Source organism: Biomphalaria glabrata, chromosome 6 (genome assembly GCF_947242115.1).
Source record: "Biomphalaria glabrata chromosome 6, xgBioGlab47.1, whole genome shotgun sequence".
In the NCBI taxonomy this organism is placed as follows: Eukaryota; Metazoa; Mollusca; class Gastropoda; family Planorbidae; genus Biomphalaria; species Biomphalaria glabrata.
The window spans coordinates 19,854,526-19,876,920 of record NC_074716.1 but is presented as its reverse complement, the minus strand read 5'-3'; the positions used below and the strand labels follow the sequence as shown (position 1 = coordinate 19,876,920).

The 22,395-nt window shown below is 32.9% G+C and overlaps 2 protein-coding genes across 14 annotated transcripts; both read left to right on the top strand.

Annotated features, from left to right (window-relative positions):
• Positions 1 to 91: 91 nt before the first annotated feature.
• On the top strand, positions 92 to 6,540 carry LOC106064574 (uncharacterized). 13 transcript variants are annotated; one of them, XM_056034021.1, is made up of 6 exons: positions 92 to 192; positions 3,128 to 3,250; positions 4,498 to 4,586; positions 4,722 to 4,758; positions 4,917 to 4,977; positions 5,086 to 6,540. In XM_056034021.1, the coding sequence occupies exons 2-6, from the start codon at positions 3,157 to 3,159 to the stop codon at positions 5,204 to 5,206; spliced, it is 402 nt and encodes a 133-aa protein (XP_055889996.1). In that variant the 5' UTR covers positions 92 to 192; positions 3,128 to 3,156; the 3' UTR covers positions 5,207 to 6,540. The 13 variants fall into 13 exon arrangements, with proteins under 13 accessions (XP_055889996.1, XP_013078627.2, XP_055889994.1 ...); XM_013223173.2 differs by having other exon boundaries at positions 94 to 192; positions 4,450 to 4,586; XM_056034019.1 differs by having other exon boundaries at positions 117 to 233.
• A 4,057-nt stretch (positions 6,541 to 10,597) lies between these two features.
• Positions 10,598 to 19,357, top strand: LOC106064573 (proteasome subunit alpha type-1-like). Its single transcript, XM_013223167.2, has 11 exons — positions 10,598 to 10,837; positions 12,603 to 12,647; positions 13,038 to 13,139; positions 13,401 to 13,504; positions 13,620 to 13,708; positions 16,965 to 17,035; positions 17,380 to 17,509; positions 17,625 to 17,704; positions 17,825 to 17,896; positions 18,966 to 19,022; positions 19,237 to 19,357. The coding sequence occupies exons 1-11, from the start codon at positions 10,835 to 10,837 to the stop codon at positions 19,318 to 19,320; spliced, it is 837 nt and encodes a 278-aa protein (XP_013078621.1). The 5' UTR covers positions 10,598 to 10,834; the 3' UTR covers positions 19,321 to 19,357.
• Positions 19,358 to 22,395: the final 3,038 nt, after the last annotated feature.

Sequence of the window (22,395 nt, the reverse complement as noted above, 5' to 3'; positions counted from 1 at the left end):
TTGAAAATAAAAATAGTAAATCTACGAAAGATATTAATAAAGTATACAAAGTATAATATATAAATCTATATAGGTCTAGTATCTATGTTTACGCTATGTTCACAAATACAATATTATAGAGCCATTTGGGCAACTTGAATTTAAGTGAATAATAACTTAGTAAGCAACAGGACCATCACTCCCATTCGTCAGGTGCTTTTTTTTTCCCCTCTAGAGAAATCGAGATCTTCGTAGTAGGTAGATCTAGATCTAATTATAGATATAGCTAATCTTGGATCAGGATAGGCATAGGATAACTAGACATATCTATAGTAGATCTAGTAATAGTATTAGTATCATAAGTCTAGAATGATTATGATATTATAATCTGTGGCATTTTACCTTATCTTATCTTATATAATACAGACGTTACTTCAAAAAAGAAGATAATTACGTCCTACGCGTCATGCATTTAGTCATGCATATTAACCAATGACTTAAATTCTGCCAAGTCACTGGTTTTCCTGGCTAGCTCAGGCAACCCATTCCATGCTCTAATAGCACTAGGGAAGAAGGAGTATTTGTACAAATTTGTCCTAGCATATGGGACGAGGAATGTGCCTTTATCTTTGTGTCTTTCAGAGACAGTCGAGAGACGATCTTTTCCCTTTGCAACTTCTTCAAGTTCTTCTTGTGTCACTGAAGAAGCCAATCCTTGATACACACAGCTGCGATCTCAGGTTGGGCATATATATATTATATAATCACCAGGCGCCGTTGCAATTACACCCTTCTTTCTGCTTCTGTTGTGTATGACATCTGCAATCCGTGACCCTTCCTTTATACTTTATGCTCTCTCTCCATGTGGATCTATCCAGTTCCACCTCTTTCCAGCTGCTAGTGTCGATTTCAAAGAGCTTCATTTCGCGTTTGCATACATCCGTATAACGTAAAAGTGGGCGACTAGTGGCTCTCCTGCCTTCTATATTAGATCGCCATACAGGATGTCCTGTGGAAGTCAACCTACAGGCGTCTGCTGCTAATAACAGAGCGGATGTCCTGGCACCCTGCTCTTCATAGCACTTCCTCATTGGTTATCTTATCTTGCCACCTTATTTTAAAAATCCGCCTTAGGCATCGGAGGTGGAGGACATTCAGCTTTTTTTCCTGCCATGAGTAGGTTGACCATGTTTCACTTCCGTACAGCAAAGTGCTCTACACACAGGTCCGGTAGACTAGGGCTTTAGTACTGTTAGTCAGCAATATATTGTCCCAGACTCTTTTCTGCAACTGTGACATGGTGGCCATTGCCTTGGCTATCCTGTTGTTTATGTCTTTATCCAGTAGAGAGTTGTTGGATATGTTGCCTACATTTTTTTTAAATAGTAAAATACCCATCCCCTTCTCAAATCTAAAGGAGTATAGGGGCCTATCCTATAGTTCTTAGAAGCTAGACTAGAATCTAATCTAGTTCTTCTAGATGATCTAGATAAGTAGTCCCCCCCCCCCCCCGATTTTCTGTAGCTCAGGATTCTAGTTTTTCAATTGAGTTAGTTAAGGTCTTACTGCTCTCCATAGAAAAGAGAAGTACTTCAAATAGGCCTATATATTTCAACTTATTCTCGACTTGTCTAAGTTACTAAATAATTACATTTTATTGTAGGCTTAAAATTACTTAATTTTTATAACACACAGCAGATTTTCAGTTCAGCTAGCTGTCCATGCAGAAAAAAAAGTCTCTTGATCTATAGCTGCCATATTGAACAAAATCTTAGTTTAGCTATTGTAATTAAAGTCATGTTATTTTTATTTAAAGCCTTTTAATTATTATCGAAGGAACAACTGAAATAGTTAAGATAAGAAAAGATAAATCTGTGTAGACTTGAAATTCAAAACATGTTTTTTTCAAATGTGTATTTTTTTAAAGGAGTGTATGTGCGTGTTTATGATGTAACCAAAAAAAGTGGTGTAGGCTGAATGGATTTTAATGGAATCACAAGGTGGTATCATTGACTAACTAAGGGAAGCGGTTCAACTCTACTTGAGAGGGGCCCCAAATGTGTGTAGAAAATTTTGTATATTAAATATTATGCCACTGCCATGTAGTCTTGCTATTCACATTGTTATAATATAAGTTAGTGGCCTGTGCATGTATTCCACACCGATTAATTATTTCAGTGCAGTGTTGCTCTCAGGGAGCGTATGGTTTTGCTTGTGTAGGCTGAAGGGATTCTGATGAAACCTCAAGGTGGTGTCATTGGCGTAGCTAAGGGAGCTAGCGTCCAAATTTGAAAGTCCCCCAGGCCTCTACTTGAGGGGGGGGGAATATTTGTAGAAATTTTTTTTTTTAATATGAAATATTACACCACTGCCATGTAATCTTGCTATTCATATTGTTATATAATCAAGTGAGTGGCCCTGCTACATGTATTCCACACAGATTAGTTCTTTCCATGCGGTGTTACTCTCAGGGAGTAACTTGCTATATAGGGTTTGTTTCATTATCATTAGATTGTAAGATATTTTATATTTTTTTCTATTTTTTCTATTTATTTATTTATGTTCTTTGCTTCTATTGGATGCCAAACATGCACATTTTATTGTAAAAACATTTTTTTTAATGTTTCATCAATTTTTTATGATGTTGAATGTCAAAATGCAGTACCTCTAAAGAGGCCCATCCCATGGGCTCCTAAATCCCTATGTCATAATTGAAGTCAATAAGGACAGGTGAAAATTTGATAAGAGAGGAGACTCACTAGAGCCGTGAGACAGTAAAGTCATATATTTGTAGAGAGTTAGATCTTGTTTCAATTAACTTTTCATTTGTGTTACTACTATAGCTCATTTCAAGTGGATTCAAGTTTGTTTGAAAAGAAGCTTGTTTAAGTTTATTTTATTAAAAATTAATACGCCTTCTTCAGTTTATTATATTAGTAAGTCTGGAGCTATAACCCAGTGACAGATTAACAACAGTAATAAATTATTCTTTTAGTTTGAATGAGACTATGAGTATTTGTATGAGTATTTTTATTTCTCTTTTCTTATTTTTTTTATACAGATCGGGTGCTGAGCAATTGTTGTGATGTAGGCTCTGATAAATAAGAAAATAGATATTTGGATAACTCTTACATTTCCCTGATTTCAGTAAATCTTATTTCAAAAAGTAGACAAGAAATGTTATCAAATGAAACAATAACAGTAGATAATTGTCTGCCTGTTGCATCGCTCAGTGACAGCCAATGTCACAATAGTGTTCTTTTCAATTGTGGTAAGTAATCATAACACAAAAATGAAACTTCTTTTAAACAAAATTTTTTTGCTTAAATTAACCTCTTGAAGCCATTGTCTTAATTCTTTATTTAATTCTATTACTTCTAATGTGAAGATCTTTGGGTGAATTGGAAGATTTTTTCTCTTAGAAATTTTAATCTTATGGCTTCTGTTGGTAGTGAATGTGGAGAGTTTTGTTAGAAAGTTTATATCAATTCACTCTATCTGTCTGTAAAAGTTATTACACTTTAGTTCTCCCAATCTCGGATCAAGCTGAAATATTGCACAATTATTTCTTTTACCTGACAACACAAGAATCAATTTAAAAAAAGTAACCAATTAGTTAATTAATTATTGGTATATAATTTTTTTTTGGTATCTCAAACAAGGGAAAGAATTTGTACTTGACTGAAGTGGTGGTTAAGTTAAATTAGTCTCCTTTATAGGTCATCATCTGAGTCTTAGTGAACACAACATGAAAAATAGGACAAGATTAAAGAAACAATAGAAAACTAAACAATCTTTCATGTTAATAGGCTCTCCCAGTGGCGTAGCATCCATGGCGCGAAAGGGGTTCAACGAACCCGGGCCTATGACCATTAGGGGCCCACACCAGTGACGAAATAATATGTGGGGAGTTTCATTGCCTTTTAGGCCCATGGGACGTGCCCAATTGGGGCCCATATGATCCTTAAATACTATATTGTTTTTAGAGCAGATTTCAGTATACAGGGACATATACATAAATTAACTCTTTCAGCTAAAGTGTTTTTTTGCGGTGAGGAAAATGAATTACCTCAACTAGCCAGAAAAGACAATAAATTAACACAAGTTAAATCTCTGGCAAAATTTACTAGCAAGATCAAAAATGTGCAAAATCTTTTCTATTTCTTAAATTTAAACTAATATAATATCTCTTTTGTACATAAATATGAATCTTTTGTACATAAATATGAAACTCCCACCCATTACACAAACCTTGTTTTTTTTTTCTTTTATGATATATACCTAACAATAGAATATACATGTATATTAGTCCTATTTTAAGTCTGCTATGTTTTTCAAATTACCTTTAGCTTATTGTATGTTTGTTAACAACATTCTTTATTCAGTTATTATAATCGTACATTTTTAAAAATATCTATTTCATTTTATCTTTTGCTGTTATTAATGCCTTTATGTTTGTCAATAATACAGAAACATTTTTTAGACAAAAGCTGAATACAGATCTTTATTATTTTCAAGAAAATATTCCCAGCATGCTTTCAGAACACCAAACTCATAGTAAACAATTATTATATACAGCGGATACTGCTGTGTTTCCTATTAGTGAGGTAATTGTATTTTTTTTTTTACAATTCCAGTTGTTTTATCTTTTTGTAATCTTCATATGCTACAACTTGTTTTTAAAGTACTTTATATACCTACCGTTGTATTCTAATTGTTCTTGCTTTTTTTTTCTGTTTCAGTTAGAACCAAAGAGGATATCTGGTATTTATGTATCTGGTATATTATGTTAAATTTGTAATTGTTTAAAATACATTTTCAGAAAAGAAATTTGTTTATAAGTTTTTTAAAACAAAGAAGGCCTTTTTATACAAAATAGTCTTATAAAAAATATGAAACAACAGACTACAAAATATTTTTTGTGTGTATTTGAACAGATCTAGATGAGGTTGATGAAGAAGCCTTAGCTTATGAGGACAACTTCTTTGTTAATAACTGGTAACGGTAGCCTTTTTTTTTCCAACTATTTATATTTCTTAAATGTGTATATAATTTTAAAATTAAAAAAAACAACAATAGATCCATTTTATATATTTTTTGAATAAGTTTTACAGATGAAAAGCAACCCCTTGAAGCCAAATCCAGACTGATGATTGAGCTCCTTTCCTTAAGTTGCCAGTTGACAGCCTTACTAAACTTACCAAAATTCTCTGCAACAGAAACATAAGTGCATTGAAATTCTCATGATTAAATATAATATATACATCAATAATTAAAAATACTTCAGTTAGGCATATGTTGCTGTTTATATTTTTCAGACTGTTAAAGATTTTCTTTAAAGCTAATTTTTAAAATGTTTTTTTAATACTTTAAAATACAAATTCATTAGAAAATTAATTTAAGTAATAAACTTCATTTGCAACTATAGAATATTTTTTAAGCTATGTTTGGGTATGAATTTTAGTACCATTCTTAGTTTTTTTTTTATAAGACAATGTCATTGGCATAAGCAAGATATTGTAGATGTTGGCTGTATATCGCCCCTTGTTGGTTGTGGACCTAAGTACTTATTAATTGTTCCCCTTGTGTTTATGTGTACATTCCTTTAGTGTCAAATTGAACACTCTACTTGTTTTTAATCCTACATTCATGTGAGTTTCTTCATTTGCCTGTACTATGAGTTTTTGAGTTGTTTAATGTCCAATTTGATTCCCATTTATCTAATTCTTTTAGTCTAATTTTTGTTTCTGTACTAGTGCAATAAAGTAGGTAATAAATTCATGTAAATTGGAAACAGTAGTGGCTCTAAGTAATACTCCTTACGATACATTTGAGTTTACTATTATTGCTAATTTGGACCCATTTATGGTTACAGTTTCCTCTATACCTATCATGAAATTTTGAATCCATTGGTGTAATGAACCATAAAGTGCCTAAGTATTTTAAATTTTTAAGCAAGCTCTTTAGTTGTGAAATTTGATATTTAATTCCAAAATCCATGTTGGTAAGGACATTATGTTTATCTAAGTGGTATATGTTGCCATACATTATGTTTTCTATTATTTTACATGCAGTCTTGGTGAGTGGAACTGGTCTGTAGTTCCCTGAATCACATTCAACCAGAGGGGAGACATTAATTCTTTCTAGTCCCTTGGTAATCTATGCAGGTTAAGTGAAGCTTGAAAAACTGGTGCAAGTGTCAAGATGGGTTAATAGCATTACATATAAGAAACTGTTATAATAATGCAACTGCTCAAACTTAAATTTACACTAGGAGTTAATGTCATAAAGGATGTAGAGGTGCAATTGATTATTAATTGTGTAAAAAGTTGATTTAATATGTTTTAACCTGATTGATTCTTTTTTCTACAATCAGTGATTTGTTGTTTTTATTGCTAATAAATCCTTGTTTATCTGTCCTATGTTTCCTAGAAATTTTGAAATCTTTTTAACTGGTCCCACAAGTTACATAAATTACATGCTCCTTCAAAGAAGATAATTATGTATAGTATAATTACAAATAAAGCACAAATTACATTTGCCTTGATGCTCACTAACAAACAGCACTTATAAAATTATTATTTTTTTTTGTATTTTGCTATTTATTTTCTTAAAAGAATTTTTTTTTCAACAGAGAAACTTTTTAATTTTTACCAAACCCTCTTTCCTCACACAATTTCATTTTTTGTTACTACCCTGCACAATTTTAATAAATACTAAATCATCAACTTTGTAATAATACTAAAAAAAAAAAAAGAAATAGGCACTTAGAATGGAAAATATAATGTTTAAAAAGGCAATCACTGTATATTGTTTTCAAATACAACCTTTTATAATTAGATCTAGATCTACATTTACTTTAAAATAGTTCAACTATGTAAGGATGACTGGCTGGTAGTATTTCTGTAATCTGAATGTAAACATAAGTTGGTAATATTTCTGCTATCTGGATTGTCGACAGTTCAACAAATTAAGCGATAGGTGAAGGAATTGTCAACATAATCATTTGCTTTATATAAGGTTTTTGATTTGTGCTGTTTTTGGATTATTTATTTTAATTCGAAATAATATCAAATTAGAAGAAATTGAGCTACACTTTAAATGGGAAATAACTAAATAATAATGATATCCTGCAAAGTTACTTCCCTTAATTGTAACATTTAAACGATCTATACAACTTGCTCGCATTGTCTCAAAGTAAAAAGAGTACCGTGAAACGGGGTGACTTTGCACACTTTTCAACTTCAAACTTAATTTTCACATATTTAAAGTACACTTAAACTGCTGTAAACTTGTTTTCCTACAGAGTGGATGCCTGTACTTTAATGAAACCATTAAATAAAGTCTGTATAGTATATGGAAAATACCTTTTTTAAGGCTTGAATGACATTTTTTCCAAAATGGTAAAATGGGGTGACTTTGCCTTCCAATTTTATTTTCTTAATAAATGTATTTTAGAAAGTCAATAGATAACAATTTATACAGAAAAACATTTTGTATGATTATGACAACAATTTAAATATAAAAAACAGAAATTTTAATGATTTAATACCAAAATTTATTTTTAACATGAAAAATCAACTTCGAAAATATTTTTCGAACACTTTTTTTTTTGCCTGGGAGGTAGCCACTCATCATCTGAATCAGTAATGATTTCTTCACTACTGGCATGTGATGAATCATTGCCAGTACCAGTACTGGTACCTTGAATGCCATCTACAGGTACCACTACTTGTGTTACTGGTTCAACTGATGGTGTAGATTGTTGCCTCCTGGTACCGGTATCTGAATTTGCATCAAGTTCTTCCACACTTATAGATTTGCCTGGTGGAACATGTAACTTTTTTCTTGTGTTACCAATACTTCTCCCTCTATAGGCATTAGACTCAAGAGATGTGATGGTTCAAGAAGAAACCCAAAGCTGTTCACATGGTTTTCCAGCCTTTGAAATCTGTCCAGCACTTCTGTCGCAATACGTTTGAATTACAGTTCTATTGGCAGTCCTACAACAAAACTCAACTCCCCATCAAGTCTTCTTTCTTCTTGTTGTTTTGATTTCGGAAATCCATAGCATTCACTACCTTCTTTTGCTTTTTCTATGGATTGGGTGATCAGTTTCATCCGTTTCTCATGATTTTGCAGAAAGCACCAAAGGGTTTTACTTTCTTCAGCAGCTTGCCGTATGTAGGCTACGGCCCAGACGTTTGTAGTTTCTTCTGAACTATATTAATTGGGCGCAAGAGATTTGACCAGAATTCCAGATAAGCAAAAAAAAATTCCACTGCAGTTTCAGTTGTTGATTCAGAAAGTTTCTCCCAGTAGCTTTTTGTCGAGACGCAAAGAAACTACCGACGTAGCTTCTCTTGTGGACCACCTTGTATTACTCTCCTTTTTTAAACTCCCGACTCCAGCTTCTTTCTGTTTGGCCCATCTCTGGGGTGAATTGGAAAAAAAAATTGAACAATTCATGTACAGTTCCAAAAAAAAAAAAAAAAAAAAGGTGACAATTGTTGGATCTATCTCAGCAGAATGAATTCAGAAATTAATTCAGAAATTATCAACATGCAAGTAAAAAACTACCTGTTCTTGATGAGAAACATTTGGAGTGAAATGAAGCATCAGAAAAACGTAACAAACTCGCTTGACTTTCCCAACAATTGATTCCCTAACTTTATTGCCCATCAAGTTAATAAATTCATTTTGAGTTTTTGGTGACTCATAATGTATCTTCCCATATTCAATTCTATTCAAGTGTTGTTTCGTAACTTCATCAAATTCTGCAAGAAATTTCAAAGATGCTAGGAAGTTCCCAGGATTGGGTGAATTCAAGTTTTTCGTTGGAACCACGTAAACTTGAGTTTGTTTTTGCTAAGTACTTAATAGCTGCTGCTACACGCTTCAGAATATCTCTCCAATACTGCTGATTTTTTCAAAATTTGCGCATGAAACATATGTGACAGTTCATCTGGTTCTGCCTTCTTCTAACTTCCACTTCAAAAAAGAGTGTCTGTTGTGGACTCCTTCTTCATGTTCTTACAGTCTCTCAGGTTTCTTCCATTTGTTGAAACCAACTCCAGATTTATTCAGTGCACTAGATGTCTTTTCTGATGCCTCAGTACAAAACATATCCCAAGTGTGGAGAGAAGAGGAGCCAAGATCGGTTGCATTTTCCTGTTGGAAGATTTCTTGTGAACCATGATGATGTCAAGAAAACGAATTTCGGACACTCATTTGGGGGACCTCCACCGGAGGGATCTTCAAATTTTCCCCCCATCCCCCCACCCTAGCTACGCCACTGATTGTATAGTTATCTATTGTTTATTTCAAACTTACTTTAAAGCTGTGACCTAAAAAGGGGACTAATTCAGTCAGCTTATACACTTCAGTCAAGTACAATTCCTTTCCCTAGTTCGAGATACCAAACAAAATAATTAATAACCAATAGTTAATTAACTGATTGGTTATTTTTTTTAAATTGACTCTTGTGTTGTCAGGAAAAACAATTTTGCAAAATTTCAACTTGATCCGAGATAAGGTGTTGGAGCAATAACAAACTTTTTAACCGATTAAGTTGATATAAGCTTTTTAATGTGTGGGAAGGGGTCATTATAATAAAAAGGGTCGAAAGTGTTAGTAGTGGGCGTACGCCTGATTTAATTGAGAAGACAGAGAAAAGTCAGATATTGTACGTAGAACTTTTTTTTTTATTTGTGGAGATGGGGAAATAAAAGGGATAATTAAATTTATGTCAGCAATGTGTGGATGTTATAAAGTGGGTCATTCCAATTAATTAAAGTCAGAGAACAGTGATACGCAGGATGAAAAAAAAAGGAGGTTCCAGAGAGAAGGAAAATTATGTGTCGGGAGGTGTTCTAATTCAAGTAAAAAGTCTATGTCAGAGAACATAGAGATGCCTAGGATGGAAAAAAAATGTTCAAGAGAGAAAGTGAATAATTGGAAGTGGGCTGGCCGTTCCAATTCACTGAATGTAACAGATACTAGAAACCAAGGGCTAGAAAGTAGGCCTATGCAGCACATTCATTGGAAGTTCAGGAAAGGATTTCTGCCCTAAATAAACAATACATAGCTTCAGAACTAATATACAGGCGTAGGTAATGCTGTTTGTTAGTATACCGATATATATAGGCCTATATATATGTGTGTGTGCATAAATATAGCTGTTAACAAACTTTCAAGGCATTATGATAACAACAGAATAAAAATGAGTGTTGAAATGACAAACTAATCTTTAAAAAATAGAAAAATATAGGTGTTCTTAATGGCCTTATTAAAGTATGTTGTTTGTTAGAGATCAATGGGGAGCGAGTTCCAAACCTTATTTGGTCCATGCACTTATAAAAACTCACAAATCGTAGAATGGAATGGGTTGCCAGGAAAACCAACGAATTAGCAGAGTTTAAATCATACTTAACTAGATCGGCACATGAAATGAGTAGGACGTAATTATCTTATTTTTTGAAGTAGCATCTGTTTTATAGGATAGGGTATATCTATCCTTGGCAGGAAACATACAATAATAAATGAATGGTTTAAAAAAATACTATATTGGCAGCACCAATTTACCCGGAAACGGAAAATAAAGAACTTTTGCAAGTCACGGATTAGAAAGATCCATTATTAGTTTTTTATCGGCTCAACATTCTGGGTTTAGAAGTTGTCTACCATTAAACTCATTTTGTCCTATGAGTATACCAATTTTTCCCCGATACATTAGGTCTAGATCTATTTACACACAAACTAAGTCTATTATTTTATATCTAGATATCTAGTAACATATTGTAAATAGTAATACTATTCATTTTGGATTTAAATTTAATAAACAATCAGATCTACAATGGTAAGTATTAGACTCCACTACTCTACTGAGAGATTACGCCGTAATCATTATGTTGATACGGTATCATAATTTATCATAGAATCTAGACATAATCATAGTCTCTAGTACTCTAGTCTAGTCTTAGAATTAGACGTGTTACTCTATGACTTTCGGACTATCCCCTATTATTTATACCTATACTATAGTCTATCAACTTTATAAGTTATCGATCTAGTCTAGTGTCTACTCAAGTCTACTGTAGTACTGACTACTATAGTTAATCCTCTATATTCACCCGTGACCAGCGATAAAAGTATAGAAAGGCCAAAAAGAATTATTATTATTAGGCTTGTAAAATCTTTTTTAATAAGTTGATAGCTCTCATATATTTTTCATGAATTTCTTTTCATTAAAAAAGAGGTTTAAGAATTTTTAAAGTATTTCTACATCAAGAATGTGTGCAATATTGGAGCTCCAGATATGATAATCAAAATATCTTAGGGATGTTTTGAGAACTTCAATCAAAACTACCCTGAGAACAATATTGTTTTCCTGGTAAAACTACTATAAAACCAGTCCTCTATATAATAATAAAGCTTGTAACATTATTCACTCCTGTGAACTTACACAGGAAAAATTTCAAGAGTTCCTTAATTCCATGCAATCTTATGATCACTATTACATGAAAGTAAGATGCATGATGAAGCAATTTTGGGAACTGAAAATGAAATAGTATCTTTGCCTTTCATGAGAAGGGTAGGTGTGTGGGATTAATTTTTGGTAAAACTTTACATCGAAGGACCCTAGTTTTTCAGGTCAATTATTTGGCAGCTGTCTATCCGCACGTATGATGACGTACTGATGTGACCTCACCTGCTCGCGCACAGAGCGCGCACGGTCACTGCCCTCTCTCTCTCTCTCTCCTCTTTTAGTACGTTAAATCGTAGATCTATGTAATAAAGATTTAGATTTTTTTTTACAAATTATTCTTGGAATAACTATTAATGTTTAGATGGTATTTTATGTTTTTAATTGGGGAATTTTAATTAATATATTATTAATTAATTATAGACATACGTATCTTTGCTAAAAAAATAATATTATAAATCTAATCGTGTGTTAACTGTTTTGTTTATTTTAAATACGTATTTAAATACATTTTTTTCTGCCCTCGTTTTTTTTTTAGAGTATGTAATCTTATTTTTCTACTTTAGAGATAATTATAATTATTAATTCATATTCATTCTCATTATTTATTTTTTATAGCCTTTTAAATATTTTTTTATTATATAATATAGATCCAGAGTTTTCATGTCATTAGCGAATGACTAGATCTATCACGAACTATTAGGCCTACATGATACTACCGACACCGTCTAGCCGGTAGTGACCTTGTGACCTGATTACCGTAGCGATAGACAGCGCGGTGCTGCCACTTGCGTAACATTCTTCAAAAGGGTCCTTCAATGTAAAGTTTTACCTAATTTTTTAGGTGGTAATTTAAAGCTGTGTGTTCTGTTTTTAGTTGGAAGTTTGTATATTGCTCTTTGATGGGGAGGAAATTAATACTGTTTAGTTTATTTGGCACGGTCATTTCTTTACATATGTTGTGCATTAAAACATCAAGAGATTGCTTTGGCTTTACTCTACTCTAAAAAGCAATTGAAAGTTAAAGGTTTAATATGGATTCTAAAGGCTTTTAAAATATTCTTTATATATATATATATATACATATATATATACATACCTGTATAATTGTACTAACTGATGAATTTTTTTTCCACAGTTCAGAAATCAGTATGATAATGATGTTACAGTCTGGAGTCCACAGGTGATCTTATATATTTAAGCTAAAAATGATATATAATATTATTATTATCATCTTAATAATTGAAGAGGGTGCTAATTAATCAGCTCAGTATTTTTTTTTTTAATTTGAACTAAGGCCATTTTTAAGACTTAGATTAACAAGTCTGTGATCTTAACATTTTGCTTGGTCACCTAAAAATCTAATATAAGAATATAAGACAGTTTGAAAGGGAAAATAGCTAAAGTGTACTAAAAGAAAAAAAAATCATTTGCAAAATAAAGGTGAAGCTTCAAGCTAGTAATTTGTACATGGAATAATGTATAGATTATGTAATTTTATTACTATAGTTTATTAAAGTATTAAAAAGTTATGGTAACAATAAATTATTGATGTAAATTGTTTCTTTTAAAGGGGCGGATTCACCAATTGGAATATGCCATGGAGGCTGTTAAGCAAGGATCTGCATGTGTTGGCATGAAATCAAAAACACATGCAATTTTGGTAGCCCTTAAGGTAACAGGCTTATACAAAGTTACAACAATAAATATAAATGATTTTATAGAGAAATTTTTTAAAATATCTAATTAAATAAAAGCTTACACTATTTGCAGCTTTTAAAACACAATATCTGGAATTAAATTTCTGATTGTATAAATAATGGTGTAGAAAAATGATAATTTAGCATGTAATATGTACTCAAATTAAATATATTTTGTAACTTCTTTTTAAAAATAATTGATGAAATTTTTTTTTTCTAACTATATTATATTTTAGAGAGCCCCATCAGAATTATCAGCCCACCAGAAAAAGATCTTACCTATTGATGACCACATAGCAGTCTCTATTGCAGGGCTCACTGCAGATGCTAGGTTACTATGGTAAAATACACAAGCTAGTGTTTTTCCAACAAAATATTGTTGTCACATTTAAACAGAATATTTTTTATAGATTTTTCTTTCTGAAATTGCTTTAAATCCATCTAAAATATTTCAGCAATTACATGAGAAATGAATGTCTCAATTCCCGATGGGCCTACAACACACCGCTTTCAGTTTCTCGATTGGTAGCATCAGTTGGAAGTAGTATCCTTTTACTGCAATCTAAATATGGCTATAGTTATGACCCATTGGCGTGCTGACAAGAACCAAACTAAATTCCTAGCTACATGTTAATAGCTGCATTGCCTTGTGTGTCCCTGTAATGTCTAAGGCTAAGGGAGTAAACCCTAACAGAAAATCTGGTTTTGGAGCCCGTAGGCGATGGGACAGCATTAAGACCACTGTTCTCTGGCAAACTCCTGTATCCTTCTGACCTCATATTGCTGTGATGTTCCATCCCTTTAGATCTGGTTAGTATGGAAGAGAGGCGAGTGTTGACATGTGGGCATCCCAGCTTGTGCAAATTTTCTGCTCAGGCTTTCCTTCAGCAATGGAGAGGTCACTCTAGTGGCGTAGCTAGGGTGGGGGGAGAATTTGAAGATGCCCTCCAGGCCCCCACTTGAGCGGGGCCCCCAAATGAATGTCAGAAATTTGTTTTTAAATAATTTAATCTTGCTTGTCCGTTGTTATATAGGTTAGAGCCCCTGTTGTAGGCCTATGTATTCCACACAAAGTATTAACTCTTTCCGTGCAGGGTTTCTCTCAATTTCAAGGAGTAATTTCCATAGCACTGACTACTGCCGTGTTACTCTCAGGAAGTAACTTGGTATATAGGGTAGTTTATTTCATCATCCTTATCATTGAAGAAGAAACCTGGTAAGAGCACTACAAACAAAGGAGACAATGAACATGTCGAAGAAAAGTATCACTATTCAGATGATTTATACAAAGATACAGCAGTCGAAGAAGTGAAAATGTCTCTTGATGAGAGAAGTAGTGCTGAAGAAACTCCAATGGAATACCCTTTTACCACAGTCAGAGAAAACATCTAAAGTAAGTGATTCAGATGATGAGTCAAGTGATGGTCTTTTAAAATCACTTTCTCCAGAAGTGGAAGAAGCTGTATAGTAGCAAAATTCTGTTAAAGGGTAGCTTATTTTTCCAAAACAGTATTGGAGAGGTATTCTGAAGTGTGTAGCAGCAGCTATTAAGTACTTAGCAAAAACAAACTCAAGCTTACGTGATGAAGTTACGAAACACCACTTACATAGAATTGAATATGGAAAGACACATTATTAGTCACCAGAAAATCAAAATGAGTTAATCTTGATGGGCAATAAAGTTAGGGAATCAATTGTTGGGAAAGTCAAGCAAGTTTGTTATTTTTCTCTGATTCTTGATTCCACCCCCAGATGTTTCTCATCAAGAACAGGTATCCCTAATAGTTCGTTACTTAGATGTTGATAGTTTTGAAATAAAAGAGTTATTCATTGATTACTTTGAAAGTTTGAAACCTGATGGACAACATTATGAAGAATTTGTTCTGAAATCTCTTAAAGACATAGGACTGGACTTCGATCTGTGCAGAGGTCAAACCTATGTTAACGCAACCGCAATGAGTTTCTGTCTGTCTCTTAGACATAAATCCTAAGGCAACATTTCTGAAAAGCACTCTCTGAACCTGGCAGGTCTTCATTCTGCTGAGATAGATCCAACGATTGTCACCTTTTTAAATTTTTTTTTTTAACTGTACATAAATTGTTAAACTTTTTTTCCAATTCACCCCAGAGATGGGCCAAACTGAAAGAAGCTGGACCCGGGAGTTTAAAAAAGGAGAGTAGGCTAATACAAGGTGGTCCGCGGGAGAAGAAGCTACTTAGGCGGTTTCCTAGCATCTCGACAAAATCATCAAGCTGTTGTAGAAACGTTCTGAATTTTGTTAATTTTACTGATATATATATGGTTCTCGGTCACTTCATCCCCGGTCACTTCATCCCCTGGTCACTTCATCCCCCGGTCATTTCATCCCCAATTAAATATTTTATATATAAATATGATTATGTAGAATGCTTTCTTTTTGACATTTTATGACATATTATTAATGCGTTTATAGTGTTTCCTCTTCCACTTTGTATTCTTAATGAGAAATCTAATACTATATGGTAAATCTGGATGTGTACTTATCTATAGCGTAATGATTAAAGGCCAAGGTGTAGTGCAAGTAGTGGAAATCTTTTGAAAGATAGAAGTGCGATTAGAATAATTATGACCGTGCCGCTGATAACTCATCATCAAAGGCCAAGGTGTAGTGCAAGTAGTGGAAATCTTTTGAGAGATAGAAGTGCGATTACAATAATTATGACCGTGCCGCTGATAACTTATCATCAAAGGCCAAGCTGTGGTGAAAGTACGACCATGTTTCACTTTATTTGATTTTTCAATCGCTCTTTCTTGAAAATGGGCTAGTCATTTTTAGCCTTGTAATAAGGTTTTATTTTTTTCTAATAAAGGCGGACTTCCTTATAAACATTAAAGTTACAAAATTGTGTTATATGACTTTATTTCTATCAATATTTCATTTCTACATGTATAAGTAAGTATGTATTTTGTTTATTGATATTCATTGTAGATATTGAAACTGGTGGGGGACCTCTAGTTATGTGAACATACCCGTCCTGATGAGGTTCCTATAGCCTTAAAATTAATTGTTTGAGTGCTTATTGGAAATAATCTTGCATGTATATTTAGGGTGTGACTCTCTCTCTCTCTTTTTCTCTCTCTGTCATTTAAATAAAAAAGGAATACATTAAATATTGCACATTTAATGCTTTTTAAAATTACAATTTGTTAGATAAAATTATCAGATGATGAAAATATCAGGGGATGAAGTGACCGGGGGATGAAATGACCGGGGGATGAAGTGATCGGGGGATGAAATGACCGGGGATGAAGTCACCGGTCACCATATATATATACTGTACCAATTTGAATGTAAGGTTATATGTTTATTAAGTACATTATTCTCATGTCATGATGTCAAATGTCACAATGCAGGGGGGCCCTCAACTCCCTAGCTACGCCCCTCCATACGGCTGTGTATTATTATATAAACCTATTCATATTTTGTTTTTTCCTGAGTTTCTTTTTTAAACCCATTGGCTTCAAGCAGGAGAGTCTTGGAGATGGAAAACTCTGGAAACCTCTACTGCCTTGCAGCTATAACTAGACAAATGAATTTAATATTTCATTAGTAACTTAACCTTTAAAACTCCATGACAATTTCTGACAATTGTTGCAGATAATTTTAATTTTGTCTCATTTCAAAGCACATAATATTAATGTGGCTGATTATTCATATTTCATACATTGAAAAGTGTTTGTAAACCAGAACAAAAATCACTTCTTGTTTTGATAAGTAAAGCTATAGAAATAAATAAATGTTCCTTAACTAAATAACCAGAATCACAGATACCTACTCAGCGGTATGGTCGGCGCCCTTTTGGTGTTGGCTTATTAGTTGCTGGATATGATGTAAGTGTATTGAATTTGTATTTATCTTATGGAATATTCATGTTAATGCAGTTATTATTATTAGTTAACCAAAATACTATTTTTAGCTTATATTTTCTTTGTTCGATTTAGTTATTAAATAACTCCTGTCAGTATCACATTACTAAACTCTTAGTACTATTTATTAGTTATTAGTTAACCAAAATACTATTTTTAGCTTATATTTTCTTTGTTCGATTTAGTTATTAAATAACTCCTGTCAGTATCACATTACCAACACTCTTAGTACTATTTGAAAAATGTTGTTTTTACTTCATTTTGTAAGTGCTGTAAAATTGATATTATTACATCTTATATTCTTTTAGGCTCAAGGCCCACATATTTATCAGACCTGTCCATCTGCCAACTACTATGATTGTAAAGCCATGGCAATAGGAGCACGATCACAGTCAGCTAGAACATATCTGGAAAAACATCTTGATGTTTTCCCTGATTGTAAGTGTATTTTCAATAAAGTGTTTCAATGTTAGGCTAGGATTGTATGGAATTATAAGCAACTATATAATTTTGGATTAGATGCTAATAATATAAACTTTAATTCTTTATTTAGGTTCACTAGATGAGCTAGTTAAACATGGTTTAAGAGCTTTGAGAGACACTCTACCTCAAGAAGTGGATCTCACACCAAAGGTAAAAAGTATTATGGTTTAGAATTATACTTTTTATTTCATATTCCTGATAGTCATTTGTTACTATTTATTTATGCCAGTATTTTATATAATTGTGAAATGTTTTTTCTCAATCTTATAGAATTGTTCCATTGGTATAGTTTCAAAAGACACAAAGTTTTCCATTCTAGATGATGACGAAGTTGCACCATTTGTATCCTTTTGAAATTTTTTCTCTTCATTTTATCATGTAATAGTCAAGAGACCAATCAAATCACTTTTTTATGAGAGTAAACCCATTAATGGTATAAGCTCAGTTTTTTATTGTTTTATATTACAAATACAAAGATATATATTTATAAAAATATAAATTTTTTAAAGAATTGAGTTTGGGGTTAAAGTTCAATGGAAGACAACTTTTATTTTTGGTCTTGGTTGCTGTGCCCATAATCATTTTGTTTTGAAATGACAGGAAAAAACAACATGTGAATATTAAAATAAAAAAAATAAAAAAGCTATAGATTTAGAAATATTAACATAAAATTAGTTATATGGAAGAATGTATTTTTCCAAGTGTGAAAAAAAAAGTGTGCTACCCAATAGTTACTTTTCACATGATTTGTGTGTTATTTTTATGTCCATTCTTTTTCTATCAAAAGCTTAACAAGTTCCTTATTTAGTACATCTTGTAACATGATAAATAAAGTGATATACTCTAGAATCTATGACTCCACCAGATAAAGTCTATACATCCAATTGTGATAAGCTTGTCTTATCTTAACCTATAATACTTATTTCTAAATTTTGACATGTTGACAACAGTATAAATATGTAATGATAAGTTAATATTGAGTCCAATTTATTGGCAAACTTCGAATACTAGCAAAAATCTTCTATTATTAAATGATTATTAGTTAATTTTGATCCTACTTGTGGTGTAATAATAGGTTTCATTAATTTCTTTTTTTTAATTGGTCTCCTGGTCTTTACTAGATTTAGTCTAGGCATATATTTACCAGTTGTACGATTAATCTCAACTTCAATGTAATATTTTAATGATTTTAAGTCATAAATTAATTTATAGTATTTTATTAAGAAATAAGTATTGTACTTAATTTATAGTAAATAAATACTTGTTATTACCATTTTTGAGGGTTTTATTTATTAGTAAAGACCTGCTGGCATCCCTACCTAATGTTTAATAGCTATTATTTATTTATGGTTTGTATTCTGGATTAGATTTAATAAACAGTATTCAGTTATGTTTCCTTAATATCTTAAAGTTGGCAATGATTGAAGGTGAGGAAAGAAGTGTGAGGCCTGTCCAGGAAGAAGTAGGGGTAAGAAAATTAAAACATATCTCTTCTTAAGTGAAAAGCAACTAAAGTTGTAATATACTTTCTTAAGATTTACAAAAAGATTGTGAATTGACTTACTGCTTTAGTATTTAAAACTTTAACATTAAATACCTCTTATGCCAAAATTTTTGTTTAAAACATAAATTGAATGAAAGTGAGATTTTTGCAAAAATGTAATAAAAAAAAATATTTGCAGCAACCAATGGAAGCAGACGACCCATCAAGTGGTGCCCAGCCTGATCCTCTTGTTGCTGCTGCAGATGAAACTATGGATCAGTAGTTTTTTTGTTCAATTAAATTGTGTTTCGAAATAGTGACTTTTTTCTTTGTTTTTTTTTCAAACAACATTGTCTTGTCTTTTTTAAATTTTATTTTATGATTATTTATCATAACATTTTTATGTTTGTATTTGCATTAGTTGTTTTATTGAATTTTTCTTGCATAAACAAACCCATCTCATGTTATTAATGATAAAAAGTAAAATAAATCTTATTTTGTCCATAAACTCTTTTGTTGTATTTTATAATAAAGTAACACTGTAAGAAATATTTTTTGTCAACAAATCGCAACTATTAAGCTTGATACTAGATCTTAGCATCCAAAATATCTAATAATTGGTTTATTGTAGACCTGATTAGTTGGTTACTTAAATCCAGACTTTCTGTATTAAAAGCCTTCACTTCTCAATTTCTAAAAATTCTTTAAAAAAAAAAAAATTGATATCTGTTGTCTTTATCGGGTCTGTGTGTATTCTTAGGATATTAGGCACCTCAGCACAATTTAGGCCCTGACTGTCTTAAGTCTTTGGGTTTCTCTGTTGTCTTTCTTATGTCTGTGTGTACTCACAATTTTTCTGTTGTCTTTTCATCTTTAGCACCTCATCCTTCTAGCCAGATTTTTGCTGCTGAGCTGTGAGCTCTTTTGCAGACTGTGCCAAGGAAAAATAGTTGGCTGCTCTCTTCAGTTGTTCAGCACTGCTGTACAGGGTGTTGGTTATGTTGGGCTGAAGAGGTAGTGTGGTCTGACTAAGGTGGATTAGGAAGGGTCATTCGAAGAGGATGTGGTTTACTGTTTCATAAGGGTGGGTGCAGTGTCTACAAAGATGTAGGTGTGTGGGGTTTATATTGTTGAGATGGTAATTTAACAAAAGTGTGTGTCCTGTTCTTAGTTGAGCATCTCAATCAATTAAATAGAGTACCACTTCTTCTTCTTCATCGTTCTCATTGTTATGTTGGAGTGTTCATATGACTAAACCAATACATGAGATGAACTGCGCAGTGGTTTCCAAATCAGGGAGCTCTCCATATAGTTTTCTTTCTATTGAGGTGATTTGGGGCCAATGTCTTATACGGGCCTCTTGGTAGAGAGAGCAGTTTTGGAGGACGTGGTCGGCATTTTCTGGTGATACTCCACATGGGCAGATTTCACTGGTTCCAATTTTGAGCTTCCAGAACATGTGTTGTCGCATTCTGTTGTGTCCGGTCCTGAGTCGAAAGATTAGACGTTGGTCTTGTCGGGATAGCTTATAGTAAGCATCATCTTTCTTGTGATTTGGACGGGAGCTCGTCCATTTCTCATTTATTTTATCTACAATTAATTTCTTCATTTCTTCTGGATAGAGTGCAGAGTTTACTTGTGAGTTTGTTCTCCCACTCTTGGCGAGTGTGTCAGCCTTCTCATTTCCTGCTAGTTGTATGTGAGCTGGTATCCATTGAATAACAGTTTTTTTGCTGTTGTGGTTGAGCTTTGTGAGTGCTTTTCTGAGGTTTTTAATATAAGGGGAATCAGAGTTTTGCAGGCTTTGGAGGGTTGTTTTTGCGTCTGTTAGAAAGACAATCTGACTGTGAGGGGAACTTGGATGATTTGCTAGCATGGTAGCAGCTAGTGCTAGTGCTTCCCTTTCTGCTCTGTGACTGTCAGAGAGCTCTCCAGTTGCAAAGGATTTTTTTAGTTTTCCTCCATCTGGCCATTCGATAAGTATTCCAGCTCCTCCATTTGTGGTGGCTTTATGGGATGAGCCATCCGTGTAAACTCTTATCCACTGATTGCTAGGGTAATTGGTATGTAGAAAAGAGTTCACTATTTCCTTGAGCTCTGTTGGTCTGTAATCAGATTTTCTTTTTATGTTTTCAATATGGTCCCTTATAGTAGGAAGAGGGCTTTCGACCAGGGTGGAGATTCATTATAGTGTATCGAGGATTCCAGAGTAATTTTTTCAAGTTGGTGTTTCTTTTTTAGGTTTAGAGATTCCTGTATGAAATTGGTCCTTTTGAGACGGTTTTTTGTGCCAGTTTTGTGGATTTTTGTTCTGAGTGGGTGCCTCTCCAAGGTTTCCAATTTAGTGAATTGGGAAAGGATTTTTATTTCTCTTCTTTCATCCAGAGAGATCAGGGCAGCGGTTTCCTCCATAGCTCTTATGGGTGTTGTTTTGATTGCTCCTGTCATTTTAGAGTACCACGATATGCAGGCTTCCAGCAGATTCCTGAATTTCCAGGAGCTCTTAGAAATCTCCTAAAATACAAAATAGACTAATAAGCCAAGGAAGTCACCTGAAATAATTTTTTAAATTCAATTTATACTGAAAAATAGACAGAATTTAGATGCTTTCTTTATAGGATATCATATAAATTTTGGAAAACTGCTGATTCAGTAGAATTGGTTGCGATTTATTTGTATAAAGCAGATGGACCCATAGATAGTGATGAAGCCAGGGGAGGAGGAATGGCCATTTACTTCAACAAAAAATTTGCATTGCCAACAATATCACAATACTAATGATTATATTGAATCATTGTGTAATAATCTTAAACCATACTATTTTCCTAGACAGTTGACTCAAATCTGTCATACTTGTTTACATACAACCCAGAGCCAACATGAGGGAAGCAACAGAATGAGATTGGACAAAAACCCCTGGCTCTCTTTGAAGAGTTATGGGAGACTTCAATCATGGCATTGACATATTATCATATATTACATACATTAAGTTCATATGTTCATTGTCCTACTAGGTCAAATAGAACTTAGAAGTGTTACAGCAACATAAAAATAGGCCTACACATGAATGTTATTTCCCCTTGGAGAGTCTGACCACACAATAATAATAATATAAATAATCTTTATTGTCCATATTACACCAAACAAAAAACATTATAACTATAAGAAACCAAAGTGTACATTCACACCAGACTCACTCATAATTTACATGTGACAAAGTTTATACCAGATTGTTCTTATTTAATGATTTGATTGCCAGGGGAACAAAAGAGTGTTTGTGTCTGTTTGTCTTTGCTATCGGTGTCTTTTATCTCTTTTGTGATGGTAAAATCACAAAATCCTGACACAAAGGGTGATT